The following is a 22,657-nucleotide window of genomic DNA, read 5'->3' as shown; positions in this document are numbered from 1 at the left end:
AAGATCCCGTATAGCCAAAGCAAACTTGAGAAAGAAAAACATAGCTGGAGAAATCAGGCTCCCTGACCACATGATATACTATAAAGCTACAGTAATGAAAGCAGTATGGTACAGGCACAAAGGCAGACTTATAGACTAGTAGAACAGAATAGAAAGCCCAGAAATAAACCCATGCTCCTTTGGTCCATAAATTGATGACAAAGGAGCCAAGAATATACAATGGAAAAAGACAGTCTCTTCAATAAGTGGTGCTGGGAAAACTGAACATCCATATGTAAAAGAATGAAATCAGAACATTCTCTAACACCATATACAAAACTAAATTCAAAATGGATTAAAGACCTAAATGCAAGACCAGATACTATAAAACTCTTAGAGGAAAACATAGGCAGAACACTCTTTGACATAAATTGCAGCAATATCTTTTTGAATCCACCTTCTAGCATAATGAAAATAAAAGCAAAAATAAATAAATGGGACAAACTTAAAACCTTTTGAGCTGCAGAGGAAACCATAAACAAAACAAAAAGACAACCCACAGAATGGGAGAAAATATTTGCAAAGGATGTGACCAACAAAGGATTTATCTCCAAATTTAAAAACAGCACATATGGCTCAATAGCCAAAAACACAAATAACTCAATCAAAAAATGGATAGAAGAACTAAACAGACATTTCTCCAAAGAGGACATACAGATGTCCAAGAGGCACATGAAAATATACTCAACATCACTAATTATTAGAGACATGCAAATCAAAATTACAATGAGATATCACTTCACACCAGTCAGAATGGCCATCATCAAAATGTCTACAAACAATACATGCTGGAGAGGGTGTGGAGAAAAGGGAACCCTCCTACACTATTGGTGGGAATGTAAATTGGTATAGCCACTATGGAGAACAATATGGAGGTTCCTTAAGAAACTAAAAATAGGACTACCATATAATCCAGTTATCCCACTCCTGGGCATATATCTGCAGAAAAACATAGTTTGAAAGGATACATGCACCCCATTATTCACTGCAGCTCTGTTTACAATAGCCAAGACATGGAAGCAAACTAAATACCTATCAACACATGAATGGATAAAGATGTGGAATATATATATATACAATGGAATATTACTCAGCCATTAAAAAGAATGAAATAATGCCATTTGTGGCAACATGGATGGACCTGGAGATTATCATACTAAGTAAAGCAAGACAGAGAGAGACAAATATTATATGTTATCACTTACATATGGAACCTGAAGAAAAATATAGAAATGAACTTATTTACAACACAGAAATAGATCCAAAGACATAGGAAACAAACTTATGGTTACCAAAGGGGAAGGATGGCGAGGGATAAATTAGAAGTTTGGGATATACACAATACTGTATATAAAATAGATAACCAAAAAGGACCTACTATATAGCACAGGGAACTCTACTCATATAAGTAATAACTTATGTGGGAAAAGAACCTGAAAAAGACTGGATATATGTATCTTTATAACTGAATCACTTTGCTATACACCTGAAACTAACTCAACAGTATAAATCAACTATAATCCAATATAAAATAAAAATTTTAAAAAGTGTTACTGAAATTTATTTATTAATTTTCCAGTGGAAGTCATAGAAGCCAACATGGATTGTTAAAATTTGGTTGGACACACCATAAAATATTTTAAGACTAGATAGAACTAAATAAGTAGAGGCAAGGCTGGATAACCTGTTATGTCTTTAGCGTTGTATGCCTGTAACTTTATCTACTGTGTTGGACATAATTATTTATGGGAATGCTGTAATTTTTTTTAATTCTACATTTCTTTTTCCAACAATTGAGTAATTCACTTCACATTGAATGCAGTGAGATGAGAAAAAAATCTAAATTATACACAGGTTTGAACATTGGCTCCTTGAAGGACAAGCTGTGATACAAATATAAATTCCAGGATGTCAAATTCCTAAGGGAATTGTGTCTCTCCTTTTTCCCTCTTTTGTTGCAAACAGATTTGGAATTTTCCTTTGTACTACTGTGTATAACATTGTCATTATTGAATATTTACAGTCCAGTCTTCCATTGACATCTGAAGAAGCTGTCAAACTCTTCCAATTAGATTATTCTTTCCAAAATTCTCTGGCCCCAAGAAAATATTAATGCTGATGTCTATATAGGTTGCAGCATTATATTTAAAAAAATATGTGTAGAGAACTTTTACAGCTAGAAGAAGTCTTAGAGGTCCTCTAGTTTTGTTTACCCTATTTCATACTTGAGGAAATGCAGCAAGTATATTTAGTAATTTCCCCAGAAGCACATAGGTTGTTAGTGACAGAGCCAGGTCAGGAATCCATTCTGTTTTTTGCAGATAATCTAAGAATGCATTCTTTCAGTAATGCTTCATTGTACAGTAAGACTTCATTTTGGGGGGTAGCCTGTCATGTGGTTCTTCTTCGCGATCATGAATAGTTGCAAACATCACATAGACTTTTTTATTCTTGAAGAAGAACAAGGCTAGCTTATCTAGAGGGTAACTCATTCCTCACTGTCCTCAGCTTCAGGTTATTTGCACATAAATTCCTTAGTTCAGAGTCATCTTACAAACTTGTTTTTCCCTTGTTTGTCTATGTTGAATTCCTTCCAAAAATTTTCAGCTTTTTTTTCGCTTCTGCCTTCCTCTCTCAACCTGAAACCTTTTTTAATCTTGGCTATTCAAGATGGAACTTTCTTATCATCTTTGAACTTATAGTTTAATGTACTATAACAGATAGGAATTGGAAGTTAAAAATTCAGAGCCAAGACAGTCCAGAAATAAATCCACATACTTATAATCAATTAATCTATGACAAAGGAGGCATGAAAGAATCCATAATGGAGAAAAGACAGCCTCTTCAATAAGTTGTGCTGGGAAAACTGGGCATCTACATGTAAAAGAGTAAAATTAGAACATTCTCTAACACCATATACAAAAATAAACTCAAAATGGATTAAAGACCTAAATGTAAGACCAGAAACCATAGAACTCCTAGAGGAAAATATAGGCAGAATACCCTTTGACATAAATCGTAGCAATACTTTTTTGGATCTGTCTCCTAATGCAAGGGACATAAAAGCAAAAATAAATAAGTGGGACCTAATTAAACATAAAAGCCTTTGCACAGCAAAGGAAACCATCAACAAAATGAAAAGACAACCTACTGAATGGGAGAAAATATTTGCAAATGATATGACTAATAATGGGTTTATATCTAAAATTCATAAACAACACATAAAATTCAACATCAAATAAACAATCCAATTAAAAAATGGGCAGAAGACTTTAACAGACATTTTTCCAAAGAGGTGTTGCAGATGGCCAACAGGCACATGAAAAGGCTCAATATCACTTATCATCAGGGAAACAAGTCAAAATCACAAGATAGCACATCACACCTGTCAGAATGGCTGTTATCAAATATTAAAGAAAAAATTTTAGCAAGGATGTGAAGAGGGAACCCTTGTACACTGTTGGTGGGAATGTAAATTGGTACAGCCACTATGGAAAATAGTATGGAGGATTTGCAAAAAACTAAAAATAGGACTATCATATGAGCCAGCAATTCCACTCCTGGGTATATATCTGAAAAAAAAATACTAACTTGAAAATACACATGCACTGCAATGTTCATAGCAGCATTATTTACAATTGCCAAGACATGGAAGTAACCTAAGTGTCCATTAGCAGATAAATGGTTAAAGAAGATGTGGTAAATACACAGAATGGAATGCTACTCAGCCACTTAAAAAAAATGAAATTTTGCTACTTGCAACAACAAGGATGGACTTGGAGGGAATTATGCTAAGTAAAATTAGTCAGACATATAAAGAAAAATACTATATGATATCATATGTGGAATCTAAAAAATACAATAAACAGTAAATATAACAAAAAAGAAACTGACTCATAGATATAGAGAACAAACTAGTGGTTACCAGTGGGGAGAAGGAAGGGGGGAGGGGATTAAGAGGTACAAATTATTATGTATAAAATAAGCTACAAGAATATTGTACAATGGGGGAATATAGCCAATATTTTATAATAACCTTATTTTATAATAACCCTTTAGTATAACCTTTAAAAATAGCAAATCACTATATTCTACACATGAAAGTTATATAATACTGTACATCAACTATACTTCAATTAAAATAAAATAAGTAGTTTGGGCTTCTTAGGTGGCGCAGTGGTTAAGAATCTGCCTGCCAATGCAGGGGACACGGGTTCGATCCCTGCTCCAGGAAGATCCAACATGCCACAGAGCAACTAAGCTGGTGAGCCGCAACTACTGAAGCCCACAAGCCTAGAGCCCATGCTTGCAACAGGAGAAGGCACGCCAATGAGAAACCCACGCACCACAACAAAGACGAGCCCCCACTCGCCACAACTAGAGAAAGTCCGCGTGCAGCAATGAAGACCCAACACAACCAATAAATAAATAAATAATTAAAAAAAAAAAGTAGTTGAAAACCACCCTGCTAAGCAGAAACATCAGAAGTAGAGAGTTAAATGTTTGCAGGTTCTCAATCCATGGCATTTCAAGAGGAAAAACAAACACAGCCTCTGACCCAGGACAGGGAATTTATGTGAGAATTTGCCTTTTCCTCCTCTTTCTCCTCCTGCTTTTGATTGTATCCTAAGTCAAGATTATATTGCAGAATCACATCTGCATCTTGAAAACATACCTTCAAAGGCATCAGCACAATGCCTTCACCTGCTCCCACTGCATCCAGAAACAGAAGGACCTTGAAATGCTAAAAATGCCAACCTCCCCAATCTTTTGTCTCTGGAGAAATTCCAGAACAATGAGCTCCTACATGAAGACCAAATTGTTATTTGTTTTCTTTCCTGTCTACGCATGCTCTCCCCTTACACAAACACCCCAAAATTCTGCTACAGTATGAAGTATGTGGGTTGCACTGACCTGCCCCATCCAAAAGCACGTAGAGCAGATACTGTTACCTACCCCTGGAACAAAGCCTGGACGCAACTCTCACAAATATACCCAGTAACCCTCGTGCTTAATCCTGGCCTCAGCTAGAGTCACTTGGAGCAGTTAGTTAAAAGAGCATTGATGCTTACACTCAGATCAATAGACAGACTTTGAGGGGGAGGGCACAGGTGATGTTATTTATCAATCCTCCTCATGTGATCCTAATGGGAACTGCGATAGGAACCACTTAGCTAAGCATTCCTCCTGAAGCTTTAAAGTGTGTGCAAATCCCTTGAGGACCAGGGCCCCACTCTAAGATGTTATAATCCTGCACATTTGCACTGGGGCCCATGAAATGACATCTTTAGCAAGTGTTTTTTTTTGTTGCTGCTGTTGCTCCAGCAGACTCATTTTCAGTAGCACTGAGCTTGAGATGTGACGCACGGCACACCTGAGTCCTCTGCGTCGTGTGAAGATTTGGGGAGGGAACATCCAGAACTTTGGGCTCCCTTGGGCCAATTCCTAGTGTCCAAGCTCATCCGGAATTGGTGTAGCTGTGTTGTCGCCTAGAGCACATGCTGTGGCCGTGGAGAGAGTCACCTGGTGGCTTCAGGGTTGTGTGAAGGGTTCCCCTCAGAATTCTACCCAAAGCTACCCTTTGTCCTTGAGTCCTTTCGCCCCCTGTCTCCTCAGGGCCCACTTGGTTCACAGGATGATCCATGGTGTGAGCACCTGTCTACACGTGAGCAGAGCCTCCATTCCCAGGAGACCCGAGGCATGAAAGTGTTTACATCACAACTTTTGCCTGAAAATAAACCAAAGACAGCAACAGATGATGGATTAACATTTTGTGTTGGGAATGGAGAGAAGCCTTTGCAAAGGATGCCATGAATGTATATTTAACGATGCACAAAGGAAGCTATGACATGTGCTAAGAAATAGAATACTGGATAAAAAATGCAAAGCCACATGCCAATATCCTGTAAGTAGGACTTCCTCCCTGCCATGGGAGACATGTTGAAGCGGCAGGTACACAAACAGATTTGCCCTGGAGCTAATGAAGCTAAAGTTTCAGGGCCCCTTCCAAAGCCCTGGGATGGATCCCAGCATTCATGTTGACATTTGTTTTTGCAAATTTTTCAAAAATAAGCTATTTTAACCATGATGATTTCAGAGCGCTCTCTTTTTTTACTCAGATGTCCATATTAAACTTTCCCTGCAGGGGGTAGTGGGGATTAAGCTAAGGTAAAATTGAGTTGGTAGATATACACAGTTTGGATCTGGATGGCATGAGATATGTTTATAGCATTCTCAAACACTTCCAGGGATAGATAAGTAATCATATCCTAATGTATGAGTGGCTTCTAGGAATACTTCAGCCCCTCACTCTGACGTTTCTTTCTTTTTTTTTTCATCTTTATTGGAGTATAATTGCTTTACAGTGTTGTGTTAGTTTCTGCTGTACAACAAAAGTGATTCAGCTATATATATACATCTATCCCCATATCTTCTTCCTCTTGAGCCTCCCTCCCACCATCCCTATCCCACCCCTCTAGGTCGTCACAAAGCACTGAGCTCATCTCCCTGCATTCTGCAGCAGCTTCCCACTAGCCATTTATGTTACACTTGGTAGTGTGCAGTGCTGTTTCAAAAGGGGCGGAGAGCTTATTACCCTATAAACAGGTCCTGTAAGGGTTCCACTACCAAGTATAAGGAGGGACGGGAAAAGGAATATGTTTGAAATGTGACAATGAAAGCAAGTTGTTTGAAGAGTACTGTGTTATACCATACTTCTGTCTCAAGCAGGTAGTTAATACAAATTTACATGATTTTTCTAAGTTTTGTGTTTATAGTAGTCATTGACCTTTCAAAATCTGTTAGTTGTGATTTCTAATTCTAAATAAATACTTTCATACATAATTTAGCATTTTTGTATTCTTTTTCTTTAAAAGTCCCCTATCCCCCCAACTTTTATGTTTCAGGTCCCCCAAATCATAGATCAGCCCTTGGGTGATTAACTTTCCAGAGAGAATCCTTTCTGGCTTCAGGGCAGCCTGATCCTGGCTCATTCCAGGAGCCAGAACTGAGCAGGGAAAGACCTATTATGAACAACCAAAGAAGTCAAAACAGGTAAAAGCCTCTTCTGAGAAGTGCAATAAAAAGATCAACATCAGAGAAGTTGAATTCTGTTGACAAGTTGAAGGGGATCATCATGGGGCCAGGAAACAGAAGTTCAGAAGCTTCACAGGCCCAGATGTACCGCAGAGAGCAAGCAGCAGTGGTTGCATCAAAGAGCATTTCCATGAAAAAGCTGGCATTTCTAAGACTTGTTTTTATGAATGTGCACTGCCTAATAGGAGGGTAGTTTGGACTATTTCAAATAGTCAGTACAGACACTATGTCCACTGACAATTGTCAAGGGAAAATGATCTAACACACACGAAACTTCAAGACCACAGGCCCTAGGGATTGAAATCACTACTTTGTTTAACTTGTATTAGTATTTTCAGCATATATAGTTGACTCTGTAGAAAAACTAAATGGAGAAGAAAAAAATATATTGTACACACACACACACACACACACACACACACACAAATTCTAGGGTTCTGGGAGAGGGAGATTTCTCTTGCTCCGTTTTTATGGGATTTGGAGGAGGAAGAAAATGGGAATATTTCCCTCTTGCACAAGTTTATGTTAATCTGATTTTCTGATGCAGAAATTTGACTAGACTTTTCAATTACTCATCATGGTGTCTCAGTCATGAAATTAAGCTGCCCAATAATTTAGTTCAGGGAGCACAGCTAGTTTGCGGTATAAGCAGTTTAGAAGCCAGGCATCCCATTACCCATAGTGGGACATTTATATTCTTTCTTACTTATATTTTATATATGAATGTGAGCAAATAGTAGACAATATTAATTTTTCAATAGGTTGAGAAGTAAGCTTGTGCAGTGGAAAAGATATGAGCTTTGAAGTTACACAGACTGAGCATTCAATCCTAATTCTGCTTTGGGCAAGTGATCTAAAATCTCTACAACTCTGCTTTCTCATCTGCAATTTGGGAATTAAAAAACCCACCTTGGAAAGTTGTATGAGGATTCAATGACTGTTGTAAATGTCCTTCTTACAAGTGCTTAGTAAATTGGGGCCATTACTAGTTGATACAGGAAATCATACACTTCCCAGGAAATCTAGTATTTAACAGGCATATATACATTATCTCATTTAATCCACATATCTACTCTGCAATGTAGGGATTACCTTATCTTTTTTACTAATGAGGAAAAATACTTTTCCCACATCAAACAACTGACAATTAGAGAATAAAAAGATCAAAACCAAATCTTGCAGTTTCTTAGCTGACAGAGAAGCTTCAAGTTAAGATATTGTGTGTTTTTAAATGATTTATTCCGTCACCATTAGTCCTGCCCCAACACACACTCAGGGTGTGAGAAATGAGAATACTTCATAAACATTACCTTAATTATAAAAATAAAATCAGGATTAAAATCGAACATTGATTCTTTCAGCAGAGAAAATGAGAGCTCATTCCTAAAGAGCTAGGGAGTTGACATTTTCAGATGAAAAATATGATGTCAACAGAAAGAAGTTATAATTCTTCCAACCCATTATTCACTATTTTAATGAGATTTGAGGTTGACCTGAGTAGAAAAATAATCAGGAGGCTTCAGACCAGAAGAACATGTTGATGCATTGATTCTGTATCCTCAAGTTGCAATTAATGCCCTACAGTTGCAAAATCTTGTCAGAACTCTTCTTGACTCGTGAAAGCCACCTTACTTTCACTTGCTTTTCTGAAGAACCTTCCCTTTTCTGTTCATTTTTAGTTCCTCTTACTGTCTCTTTTATTCCAGTTGGCTAAGAGACTATTAAAATATTTTCACAGCAAATACATTCAGATGTGATGATAGCAAAAACTTTGGGAGCAGTGTGGTGTCTAAGAAGCTATTTGGGGGGTTGAATCCTGGCTTTTACTTGTGGCCAAGTGCCCTAGGGCAAGGGCTTCCCTGATGATTTCCTCAACCACTCAAGTTACTGAAAAATAAGATTAATAAAAAATCACTGTGTTTACCGAGTGTTAAACTATTTATATACTTTATTAATCTTCATAACTTTATGAAGTAGTTATTTTAAATATATTAATCTTATGGGTGAATGCAACGAAATTTCAAAAGGTTAAGGAAATTGTCCAAGGACATACAGCTTCTAAGTAGTATCACTAAAACTCAAATCCCCATCTTTTAAATATTGCTAACAGCCTCCCAATAAAGCTATCCACATGTCATTTGCGAAAATTCTTTGAAATAAATTCACGTAATGTTCATAGTATATAGAGGACTTTTAGTAAATATTACTTCCTGTCTCTTTGTATTTACTTTTTGTTTTCTCAAAGCAGTTTACATCTTTTGTATTTCATTTGATCTTCATTTGACAGAGAAACTTGGGAAATTTGGGACTAAATAATATCAATAAATTTCCTGTGGAACTGGTCCTAGGACCCAGGGTTTCTCCTTTTACATTTGCCACCTTTTCTCCTCTCCAAACCTGTCAAAATCCTGTAAGAAGCGACTTTCATTTTGAACTTCTCGAGTCCTCCCTTCCCTTTTAGGCTTTGGGCAGAAAGGCATATGCTTGTTTTCATAAATGGATGAGTGCCTTGATGTTACAGAACCTGATAACACACTTAAAGTGATTACTCTGATCTTTGGAATCTTCATGGCAGGAAGGCCACTCTCAACAGGACTTTCCCTCCCCTCACAATGACAAGCCTTAATGGAATCTGGCCTGTGGAGTGTCTGGGCTGTGTGCAGGGCTGGTGTCAGAGCAAGTGCAAGCAGGTTCCCCGAAGCTCAGCCTTTACAACACAGTACAATTCAAACATACCTTCAAGGCACCACCCACCTTTTCCAGTGGGAATCTACTGAAATGATTCTCTTGGAAGCAATGTGGAGGGATGCGGGAAGGGTGGTAAGTACATATTTTCAGAGGAGATAGTGGATGGGTGAGTGGGTGGAGACAAAAGGAGGAAATGACAAGTAAAAATGGACAAAAATAACCACTACCGCCCCCCAAATATTTTTCTCCAGGATGAAGGAGTACACCCTACAGCTGTTAGCACTGGTCAGCATATTTTGCATATTTACATATACCAAGTATTTCCAAACAGCCTTTGTGTTTGCTTTAAAATCCCACACGGAGATGTCTGGTAATGCTGTCACTGTAAAAAGCTTATTTTCTTGGCGATGTTTGCAAAACTGCTTTCCAAATTCTGTATATACAACATAAGAGGCAGAAGAGTCACTGTCATTACCCACATTATAGAGAAATCTGGACTAGCCCATTTACCCACCAGACAACATTTAGAGTGAAACACCCACATTCTAAAGCAAAGAAAACACCTGGTTGTTTGACGCCAATTTTTTATTATTATTTTTGGTTCAATACAAAATGAAAGACAAAGCATCACCCAGTGATCCTTGGTTAGTCTTGAAGCCACCAAAGTGTGCTTTTCTTAGTTACTGTTGACTCTTGTCTTTGATTTAGTTGTTGTTCTTCTTAAAAAAAATTCTAAAACTGGAAGGATTTCTCATATAGCCATTTTCTTTTCGAAACATAAAACTCCACAAAACCACACATAGCCCATTTGAAAAAGATTAGGGAACTTCCAGCAGAAGGAATGGGGTAGTTTAAAGCTATATTTTCCTTTTAGCAAGATCCACAAAAAAAGGATAGAGTGTCATGCTTAAAGGGGAACAGATTTTGTATTTTTTGGCAAGATATTAAATCCTCTGTTGCTATATTTGGCTCCCTGCAAATAATCTCTTGTACAAGTGCAAAGCAAAGATCAATGCTGGTGTTCTTCATTCAGCCACAGCCAAACTTGGTATGGAAAGTAAAACAGTTGGGCTTAAATGTTGTTTCTAAGAGATTCTAGCTCATTTATTGATCAACAGCATTCCTGAGTCTAGGTACCTACTTTACACATTAAATGTATCAAAACATGTTTGCTTTCCATAACAGTTTTTCCACTGCTTAACTGATAACAGATGTAAGGAGTCAATCTGGACAGAAATGTAAAAGCTTTACCATGTCAATGTAGTCATATATGGATATTTAGTCAAATGTGTATAAGCAGGTCAAATGAGATGCTTAGAGTTTTAGGACATCGCAGGATGGGCATATATTCCCAAAAAAGGAAACAAAACAATTAAATGGTAGTTGATTGTCCCCAGAGAAAACACACTTCAGCTAGGAAGAATCTGCACCAGATGTCTTGCTCACCACCCCTTGAGTGCCTGTCTGACATAAATACAATATAACCCTTTGGATTCCAAGCCACTATAATAACCACATAAGTGTTTGACACAGCAACAAGAATTTCCTTTATATACAATTATTTAAATGAATGTAGATGACTCCTACACGGATGGCCACTGCAAATGTAACACGTCTTGCTAGTTCCAGTAATATATTAAACCTTCTTAGATTAAAAAGTAACTGAAATCTAATAGTAATTGTGGTAGGTTGAATAATGCCCACTCAAAGTATTCACTTCCTAAGCCCCCGAACCTGTGAATATGTTGCCTTACATTTAAGGACTTTTTTTAAATTAAGAAACTTGAGATGGAGAGATTACCCTGGATTATTCAGCTAGGGTCAACGCAATTACAAAGGTCCTTAAACTTGTAAAAGGAAGGCAAAAGAGACAGTCAGAGTGATCGCATGTGAGATGTAAGGATGCCATTAGCCAAGGACTCTAGAAGCTGGAAACATCAAAGAAACAGATTGTCCCTTAGAGTATCCAGAAAGAATGCAGCTGGTGATTTGATTAGAACCCATCAAGACTGGTGCTGGATATTTGACTTACAGAGCCATGAGATCATAAATTTGTGTTGTTTTAGCCATTATGATTGTGATAACTTTTTACAGCAACCATAGAAAACTCATTACACTTGTGTAGTCTACACATGGCAGACCGTTAAGAAGGCTGTGCCACATGATTTCCCCTGTGATGATAAAGGTCTACTAATTAAAATACTGATTTCCAGGCTTTGTATTTTTACATTACAAATTCATTTAATAAGAAAACAGAGGGCCATGTAGAGAAACTCCAGCTTCCTTTAAAAATATAAGGTCTTGGACTTCTTTCCAGGAGCACTTCTTCAATGACAATGAATTGTTAGGAAATTTTTGTTTGTTCTTCCACACCACTTACAGCAAGTCCCATATTAAGAAATATAAATGCAAAACAACAAAGTACGCCTCCCCCAAAGAGTGAGTTAATAACTTCAGAAGCATTGTATTAAAAAATTCACAAGCCTCCTACTATTATGTAACTGGTACAGCCCATTTCACTTGCTCTTCTATTATACACACTTGCTTTGTAACTGTACAATCTTCACTATAACATACAAATCCCTTGGCTGTAGGAATTAACCTCATTTAAAAAAAATAACTAAGGTGTTTTAATTCCTAAAGATATTCATAAGTTGATTAATTGAATAAGAAGAAAGAGCTTTAGTTAACTGTCAAGAAATGCAGACAAAACCAAATTGTTACATTAAAATATAAACATTAAGTTCACATTGTTATTTATTGAACAAATTGAAGATGACATTTGTTTTTATTACAAAGTCCTCCATCATCTTATATCATCAACACATAGTTATGAGACCTGCATTTGAAGAGTGAATAGAAATATGAAAATGTCTCTTCCTCCAACCCCGGGAAAAACAACAACAAAAAATATATGTATGATTTTATAATTAGCTTGTAAAGCCAAAAGTTTTATGAATTACATATACTTTGTAAATTAAGAATGACAACAGAGCTAAGATTAGTTAATTTCTATTTCTGGGCATGTAAAATGAAGACAGCATAAAATTGCCCGCAAAACTAATAAATTTGGAATTTTTTTGTATTTCGGGGTTGTAAGATGACATTCCTATTAAAAGTTTTCAGTTCACTTAATCAAGTAACAAATAAAAAGCTCACCATATTATGTATTTTTTTATAAAAGATTTCACCTTACCTAGATTTATGTGATGAAAACAAATTGAATCTGTTTTCCCTTTCAATATACGCACTTTAAAATGATACAAAGAATTCACATGAAAATCTTTCCCTATATTGTGAATCCAGAAAAATGTATTTGAATAGCAATTTTAAATCAGATACAATATCCAAGATTGTAGTCTAAGAAATTAAATCAAGTGTGTAATCATTAATTTTTGCCCTCGCCACAGCATAGAAAAAAAATGTACACCTCTATCAGTATAAAGTGATACAATTAGAAAAGTTCACATCTTATGCATATACCAAAAAAACTAATTAAAGAAGCTTGTATTCTAAGAGTTATTCTTAGGTCAAAATTTAGTAGTTCAGAAATTGTTAACAAGGAAGCTAATTGATGATGAACTGACATTTTCTAGAAGGTGTCATGTCTTATTTCACAAAAGAATTGATAAATTACACTCAACTTAATTATTTCTTGAAACTTTAAAAGCAGATTTAGATAATTTTATTGGATCAAATTAATTTGCAATTTCAAGAGAACACTAGTTTGATCAATTATTTGAAACTATAAAAGTATTTTTTAACAAAAAAACACAATGGACAATAAAAGGAATAAGAAAATCATGATATTTTAATTATAATGACTATTTCTATACTTTGGAAAATTGTATACAGGGAAATTCCCAGAGAGCACTAAAAGAATAAAACCTACTGAAAAATTCTGAAAGTCTGTTCTGTGCCTAATCTCCATGACCAAGTTATCTATTAATTAACATTTTGAAGCTCTTAGGACTGAGGTTCCCTTGCAGGCCTTACCTGTTCCCCACTCTCCACAGCCTTCCATTTGTGTGTAGTTTACACATCCTTCTTCAACATACATTATTTTTTTTAATTTTATTGAAGTATAATTGATTTACAATATTGTGTCAATTTCTGCAGCACAGTGGTACAGCAAAGTGACTCAATTATACACATATATATTCTTTTTCATGTTCTTTTCCATTACAGTTTATCACAGGATATTGAATATCCTGCGCTACACAGTTGGACCTTGTTGTTTATCCACCGTATATATACTAGTTTGCATCTGCTAATCCCAAACTCCTAATCCTTCCTTCCCCTACCTCACCTCCCCCTTGGCAACTACAACTCTGTTCTCTATGTCTGTGAGTCTGTTTCTTCAGCATATATCATTAAACTAAATTTTTATCTTGATTTTTCTAAAATGACTTTAATAGTTTTGTTTTAATAATAGATTTAAAGGGCTCTCAGGCCATGTTTTTTACAGGATACATTTTAATTTCTCAAACCACCTTAAATTTTTTGAAAGATATGTCTTTTATCCTGGAGGAGGAAAAAAACAACCACTGAGTCCTTAGCGTCCTGTACATTAAAATTGGCAGGCTGATGTCAGTCTTGGTCTCATAGTTTCAGCTTTTCTGTTATCCTGTCTGCTGTGAAAATGCTCAATCACAGGGATCCTAAGAGGCATCGATACCCCTTTGTAACCGCAATGGCTCAAGTGAACCCCTTCCATCTTCAATAACTGACACAGTGTCAACATCTGCTTCCAATGAAGTTGTTTCTTTTTCTCTCAAGTAGAATAAATCTGCTGACTGAGATCGTAAAGGGTTGGGGATTTTTTTTCCTCCTCTTTTCATGCGGAAAGTTTTTTTTCCACCATATTCTGCAATTTTTCTCCAAGTCAAGTAAAAAAAAATGAGATAACTTCAAAAGAGATGTTTTTATTCTAGGTGCTAAGGAAGCCCAAAATATAATGAAAAAATAAAAAACTTTGGTGATTTCATGAAAACTGTCACTTTAATTTTGGGGACAATAATACACAGGGTCCTGGATGAATAAAAGTTTGGAACATGTAAGAAAACTCAGAGTAGGACCTACATACAACTAAGAGGTTAATTTATTTCCCTTCATAAATGGCACACTAAAATAAAGATAGTTAAGAAATTTACATTTTATCTTCAACATCTAGTAGAAGGCAAAGATTCTCCTGCAACAATTTCTTACAGAAAAGCACAGTCATTATCTATTTCATTGCTACAGAAATGGGTATGGAAAGTAAAGTGAAGGGATGTTTTGGAGCTCAATTTTATGATTTACTTACTCAGCTGAGATGTATTTGTGGTATCTGTCATTTATTGAATGTCTACTGTGAATCAGATGATTGAACATATATATATGATTTCCAAACTTCCCAGCTTGCCAGTTAGGTATTATAATCTCACTTTATTCCTGAGATACATAAACGAGGCCCCAAAACACACATCTAATTGTAATTCAGAAAATGACTTAATGTCCAAGCCAATTTTTTCAATTAATTCATTCTGCTTCTCTATTCATCCCCCAGTCATAACTGTAACATAAATACTCTCCTTTTCTACCTCTTGGTGCCACTAACCCATTGACTTAATTTGGCAAATGTTACGTAACCAAGGGACACTCAGTAAGGGATACAATGCAGTTCCTTAAAATATAGTTTTTGATTGCCATTTGCATAATGCATAACGAGCTCCTCAAGGGTATGGTTCACACCAGTGTCTAGAATTTTTTTTAAAAAAAAGATTGCTACAACATTAAAGAAATTAATTCCTCAATTATTTGCAAACTGTAGAGCAATCCTTAACCATTTTTGCTTAAAATAATAATGTAAATAAGTTTAAGAGGAAAGAGAGGAGAAAAACTAAAGGGGAAAGTTAGGAAGGGATGGTTAACTTTCTTAAGAAGAGCACTGATTTTTAAACGCTTAGAGGTGCTTTTCAAATAAACAGTGAGGAACCAAATAACCTGTCAAGGTCCAACTAGCCCCTATTTTTGTTGTTCTTTAGCTCAGATAGTTTAGTGGTCGAAGCATAGATTAGATGGTAAATCAATGGGATGATTTTCTAGGGTCTAGCTCACAAATCTTTAGAAAGCTTTAATAAAGCTTAATTTGTAAAATAGCCAAAGGTAGAGTGGTTCCAAATGAAATTAGGGAGGGAGATGGTAGCCCTCAATAAAGCAAGCTGGAAGCTTCCAAGATTAACAGTATCATTTTTGGTATAAGAAAACCAACCTAGAGAGTGATAGCACTTTAAACTTAAACTCAGAATCATACTAAATTACACCTCATCCTCTTTGATGACTTCCGGTGGTAATGGTAATTTGATTGTAACAATGGGATGTCAGACAATTACAGAGATATGCACTCATCTTTTTTTGACTTACATTTTGATCCACTCCTTGTATATGCAAGGATCCAATCTTTGCTGTGTGCCAGTGCCTGGGCCTGTTCTCAGTGGGGGATCTTACTCATAAATCTCCCCTGTGTATAGCAGAATTCAGATCCCCAACTCTTCTTGGGTCCTCAGAGCCAAGGAATGTTTTATCAGATAGCTACCAGGAGTGACACATGGCAAGTATCACCCTAAATTCAGCGTGGAGCTATCTAATTGTCAGCTCTCTTGCTTTCAATTCAATTCAATGGAGAGTAAGGAATGGGGCAGAGAGTTAATATGTTTCTTCTCATAACTGGGAACATCCAGCTGAACAATCTGAATGAGCTGGAGTACAACACTGTTCTAAGGGAAACTGCAAAGGAAGTTAACAGGTTCTAAGGGAAGAGGAGGAAAATAAATAATCCCCAGCAAGTCATTCCATGGGAGCTACTGAACACTGGTCTTTGAGAATTCAGGAGGACACAAAATAAACCAATTTTATAAATTCATTCAACCTTGTGCTACATAGATTTAGGCAAATTACAAATAATTGTATCAAATCAAATTGTAGATCAAAATGTAGATAACTTAATCAAGCCACTCCCTAGAAATCTAAGTTCATATCATTACTAAATGGAAGATTCCTTAAGTTTGGACCTCACATTAGGTAAAAATGTATGTACTGTGTTAAAGGGAATCTGGTTAATAAGCGATATAGTGATGAAAATACAGGAGAGCATATAGATTTATAACTCATAAGATACACCAGGAAAGAAGACTACAGCATAAAAATAGAGTTAAGGGAAATATTTGAAAATCATCTGTGAGAACTCTGCCTAGCTAAGCAGAGACTGTTGTTCTTATATCTAAAATGTTCACACATGTGAGATACACTAAGATGGAAAATGGTATTTCATTAAACATATAATTTCACATGGGTGAGGACAGAAATGGGAAAAATTTAAGAAACAGTTTGAACAAACTAAAACTTCTATATAATACTACCTTTTTAATATGACCCATCTCTGGAAGTAACTGAAAGAATGGACTTTATATTGAAATTCCTTAAAATATCAATAACTGCTACTTTTATATTCCTAATCTTTTCTTAATAGCATTTTAATGATAACCCCAACTTATTCTTATTTATATCCTGAGGGCCATGTCAAGTTGAATCCTGAGTCCTCAGTAACAAATTTCAAGTAATAAACTGTCAATTTATTAATCTAATTTCAGTAATTGTAGCATAAATCCCAATTTAAATGTATCTTGCCCCCAATCTTTTTCTTAAAAAGAACTAAATCAACCAAAATAAGAGTTAAGCAAACAAAAATAGACTTGCAAAAATCTGTTTAAAATATTACATATACATTATTTTTCAGTTTACAATGATGGGTAACATTCTCAGAAACAGCCACTGAATTAAAGGCTTTGTGACGTGTTTAGTACCTTCCCAAATATTATCCCTTCAAACTATCTTCAGGAAAAAAAAATTCCCTTAAAATATGACAAAAAACTGCCATGAATGAATAATTATAAACAATAAAAATAGTCACTGGCACTCAAAGTTAGCATGGTTAAATGCTTTTTTTTCCAGTAGTTGGATATAAACTCTGGTTCCATTTATCAAAGTCGGATGGACTAGAAAGATAATTATATACTCAAGGCAAACTCTCCATCTAATTGAAAGTTTATGCCAACTTTCTTCTTAGTCAACCTCCAAGCAGTCTTTGGGAGAAATCAAAGTAATGAAATAGCCTTTCTTTAGTATGATCATTAAAAAACTTCCTTTTCAAGCTATACACATAACTCAGAGCTAAGTGAGCTAGCATGGAATTAAATCTTCATTGAGACTTAATGTAAAACAATACTATATTGGCTTGGCTATGGTGCTGCTTTTGTAAAAAATGAGAAACTATCAAACATTTGAGGTAACCTAGAAAGCACAGAGCATATCACAGACATCTTAAAGACAAGCATTTTAAACATTTTTGCCAGTGCTTCTCTGAGAGCAAGTTCTTTAAACAGAACTTAACAATTTTTACAATATAAAAAAAAATCCCTCAAAAATAGCCCAACAATGCTAAATCAAACTTTCTGTATTTTTACAAAAATAGATGCACATAGAGCTACAAAGTTGTATTCCTGAAAGAATGAGCATTTTCTTTGTGGTTCATCTCTTCCTGACAAGGTGGTTGGTTCAAAAAAATGTCAAACTGAAACAAAAATTAAACCATGTATTGATAAAAAAGCAAGACAAAAATAAAAGAGAATTACACAGTTGGCAAAGGCTCAGATGAGGGAAAAAATAAACAACAATGCTTTTCTTCAATGTCTAGGACCCACTCTGCTTTCTCAAGAAAAGGCTCCAAACCAAAGTCAGCTGGATAACACTTCCTCTTTTCTTCCACACCTACTGTGTCCCACCGCAGAATGACAAACCCTGCTAGCATCTTTTCCCAGTGGGCCCATGGATTCACGCTCCAATCTAACTTGCTAATACTGTGTGTTTCAGTACCATGGTGATTCCTTGCTTTTGTCTTGATGCTGTAGACCTAGAAAAGGAGACAATGAGAAATAGAGAAAGCATCAATACGTGTGGCACTCAAAAATGGGCGTAATCTACAATGCACTAGATATACAAACCAAAAAGACAACTGAGCACACTATCTTCAAAAAGCCAACTAACACAGTAGCTGACAAAAAACCCTCTAGATTAGAGCAGTGCTATTTGCAAGTACACATTCTTTACTGTGGTTTTTATCTTACTAGAGTAGGTGTGAATAATGAATAAAATCATATACGTGAAGCTTTCTTACTTCTAATCTCAAAAGGAACTGATATGGGGGGAAATGATCTAACCGATCTTTGGGGTATTTAGGCAGTGCTTCAGTTAATACTTTTCAGCAACCATCAAATGATACTTTTGGATGAAGGTAATGACTAAATTTACTTATTTTTATTGCCTTTTCCTTCAGAAAATATTTAAGATGGCTTATTAAAATCCATATCTTATAGCAAGAAAATGAAATTTACATTTAAGTTTAAAAATAGTAGTACAGAAGGAAAATATGTGAACATGTATGAATTCCAACTCAAAGCCAGAATGATTAGGAAGAAGTATATCAAAGAGGAAACAGAAAATGTGACTCTGATATGGTTCTAATATATTCAATTGACTAATTTCTGATGTGGGCAATTAGCACAGCACCTTCAGCTTACACTCACTTGAAGTCACTTTATTTTTGTCCTGAGGCATAATCGTTTGGAAGAATAAAGACTTAATGGTTGCTCTTAAGTTGTTTAAAACCAAATATCAAAACATGAAGAGAAAGCTTTTAAACAAGTGGGTAGAAATGCAGTGTGACTGCTGTCGTGTGGGTGCTAAGATCCCAGGCTGTCTTCTTGATTTTTAATCTAAACCTGTTGTAAATCTGGGCTGGATGTCAGAAATTGAATGGTTAAATGAGCCAGTATGGTTTTCAATGGAAATTGTCACTATACAGCTTTAGTGATTTCATTTCTCGTCCTTCAACTTGTTAAAGAATTTTATAAAACAATGGATGTTATTACAAAACAGATACAATTAGTCAGTCATTGATGGGAGACATTAAGACAATCTCCAAAACAGATTACAGAAAGGGAGAAAGGACAAATAAAAGGAGTCAAAGAAGCACCTCACAGAACCAAAAGGCACAATCTCTGGTTTACAGCATTTATATTCTGGGAAAAAGCAACACTTCCTGAATGCCAAAAGATTAGTTCCATCTTAAGTTTTTTTCTCATGTGTACTAGCATTATGTTCAGATAAAGAGTCAATAGTTTTCCTTTCCCATTTCAAAAGAAGAAGAGGAGGAGGAAGAAGAAATAAAAGGATCTGGGACATAACAATTCACTCTGTTTTCTTTACTCATTTTCAAATGATTCTGTGGTCAGAATAATCTGCAACCTGACAAAGTCTCCGTTGGGTGACTTTTATAATCTAAACCACCTTAACTGACAATCTGCTGACTGCATAAATATTTTTTTCATTATTAAAACGTCTCATCTTCTGTATGACTCAGTATTTTCCACACTTGAAGACTCCATCAATCTATAGAATGTCAGCACTGCAAGTCATGAATAGTGTTGGAATCATCAAGTGGTTTGAGTGTCTTTTTTCCTTCTTAAATAAAAGCGATTCCTAGTTTGCCTTGCAAAGACAGATGACTCCGTCAAAATCACATTAGCCTTTTTCTACGGACAGGGATTACATTACTTAACATAGCCCTAAATATTCTAACCAGAATAACTGGTTGGAATAACTCTCATTAAAACTTCATCTCTTCAACTGTTTTATTTCCAAGTCTTTGCATTATGCCAAAGCAAACCTTAAAAAAAATCAATTAGTCTATGACCTGAAACATATTAAATAGCTAATGCTGTCCTTTTGGCTTAGCTTCTTCTTAGTAATGGGACATAAATAAAATTTTTACTTTGATTACCAGGTATCCATACTTGTAAATTTCAAAATATGTATAAGTAAAGCACAAGAAAGTGAACAACCACAGACAAAAGACCCTATTACTAGTAAGTTGTAACAGGAAAGCAGGACTATGATTTTTCTTGTTAAACACTTGCTGAAGGAAGATCAGAATATTTAAGAATCAGCCAGTACACTTAGATTCCCCAGTAAGGGTGAAATGGGACAAAATCAATTCACCCATGATCCTTCTGTGCTCTACATATATCGTTAATCCATGATCCTTGCATGAGCTACAGATACTTGGGGTTTCCCCACATTTCCTTACCAGAACACAAAATCTGCTCTGCTATTATTTTGCTCCTATTCAGGCTTTTTTTGCCTTCTCACTTCCCTAACTCAAACCTATATGAGATTAGTTTATAACACATTCTGAAATCTGCCCACTGGCTAGCTGAAATCACCCCTGTTTATCTCTTGATATTAATAACTCAGTTTTAGTTTTATTGTTTAGTCTGTGAGATTTTCAGTGAAAGGAAAATAAAATCATAACAATAATGTTAGCAAACAGTTCCTTAGCGCTGAATATGCCAGACATTGTGCTGCTTTATGTGAAATATCTCATTTAATGCTTCCAACCACACTGATATATATATATATATATATATATATATATATATATATATATATATATATTCATCTCCATTTTACAAATAAGAAAACAGAGTAAGATAGGTTATGCCAACTATTAAGTGGTAGAGCCAGGATTGAAAATAGGTGGTCTGATGTCAGAGTCAATGGTCTTAACCACAATGTACATGGCTCTCCCTAGGTACACTATATTGTCTGTAGACTGTGACACTAGCCTCTACTCCTACAACTCCCCAAGTCAAAATCCTTTCATTACATCAATTCAAATCAATTCAAAGAAAAGTCAATACATTTTAAATGTTTCTTTTTGCATTGTTTAGAAACACCCTGACTTACAACTGATACCAGTGTTAACAAAATAGCTATTAGTGCTTTTTTATTAAAAACTATGCATTTACAAAGTTTTTCCCAAGACACAGCAAATGATTACACAGTAGTTTGTTATACTTCAGATGAAGACTACTCCAATAGTGTAATAGGACATGTTTTTATTAACTGATGTGTTTTTTAAATATGTATCTTTAATATAACCAATCTTCCTTGCCTCCCACAGATTTCCCCAATGTGAACACTGAAGACACAGGATGGCCATTTGACTCATGAGGCGGTTGTCAGAAATGGGACCAAAGAACAAAGACATCTCAGTGTTGGCTTCAGAGTCTGAGAGTCTGGGATTGAGTTAGGAGAAAAGCCTGAAAGGAAATGCAAGCCCACAGATTCAGTTCCTGACTTCAGTTCCAACACCACCACCACCTGACTACCAAAAGAAAAGGGGAAAAAAAGCCCAGATCCAGGGCTAGAACAAAGGAAGTGAGAACATAAGAAAGAAATAATGAATAACTAGCAGCAGGAGAGAGGTCTTGGTCAAAGAAGATCATAATAGGATCTGCCTTTAAAATTTGAAGAATCTGACTATATAACAAGGTATCATAACTCATTTTCTCATTTTCTAGCTGAGATTTTTGGGAGGCTGCTGCTTCACAGATTCACCTCTTACAAAAGGCTCTGGGAATAAGGAAGTAGAGATGGCAACAGGGTGATCTAAGCATAGAAAGCCTCGAACTTCCCCCTCCCTAGTTTCCTTCAACTCCAAGGTGTCTGATTAAAAGATCTTAAAGTTCCCACAGGCCCCTGCAACAAAGGTACAGAAGTTAGTTTAGAGAGATTTCTGGTGGGCCTGCTATTATGTCCCATAACTGTGATGTGGTTACCACATGGCAGAAAAAATGGCATGAGCCACCCCAGCTGAGCACCTTGGAGGGATCACAAACATTAGGAAGCTGAACTCCAAATACATGGTCATTATCAGAGGAGCACTGCATGGAGA

The 22,657-nt window shown here is 35.8% G+C and overlaps 1 protein-coding gene and 1 pseudogene across 4 annotated transcripts in view; both read right to left on the bottom strand.

The window, feature by feature from the left end:
• Positions 1-10,521: 10,521 nt before the first annotated feature.
• On the bottom strand, positions 10,522-14,663 carry LOC130829859 (uncharacterized; annotated as a pseudogene).
• Positions 12,556-22,657, bottom strand: part of VGLL3 (vestigial like family member 3) — a 47,650-nt gene continuing 37,548 nt past the window's right edge. For all 4 annotated transcript variants that reach the window (XM_057696553.1, XM_057696554.1, XM_057696557.1 and 1 more), the window contains exon 4: positions 12,556-18,772. In XM_057696553.1, the coding sequence (XP_057552536.1) occupies positions 18,729-18,772 (44 nt within the window). In that variant the 3' untranslated portion in view covers positions 12,556-18,728. The remainder of the gene's footprint in view (positions 18,773-22,657) is intronic.

This window comes from Hippopotamus amphibius, chromosome 10 (assembly GCF_030028045.1).
Source record: "Hippopotamus amphibius kiboko isolate mHipAmp2 chromosome 10, mHipAmp2.hap2, whole genome shotgun sequence".
In the NCBI taxonomy this organism is placed as follows: Eukaryota; Metazoa; Chordata; class Mammalia; order Artiodactyla; family Hippopotamidae; genus Hippopotamus; species Hippopotamus amphibius.
The sequence above is the reverse complement of the archived record's forward strand: the minus strand, read 5'-3'. Positions and strand labels throughout refer to the sequence as shown.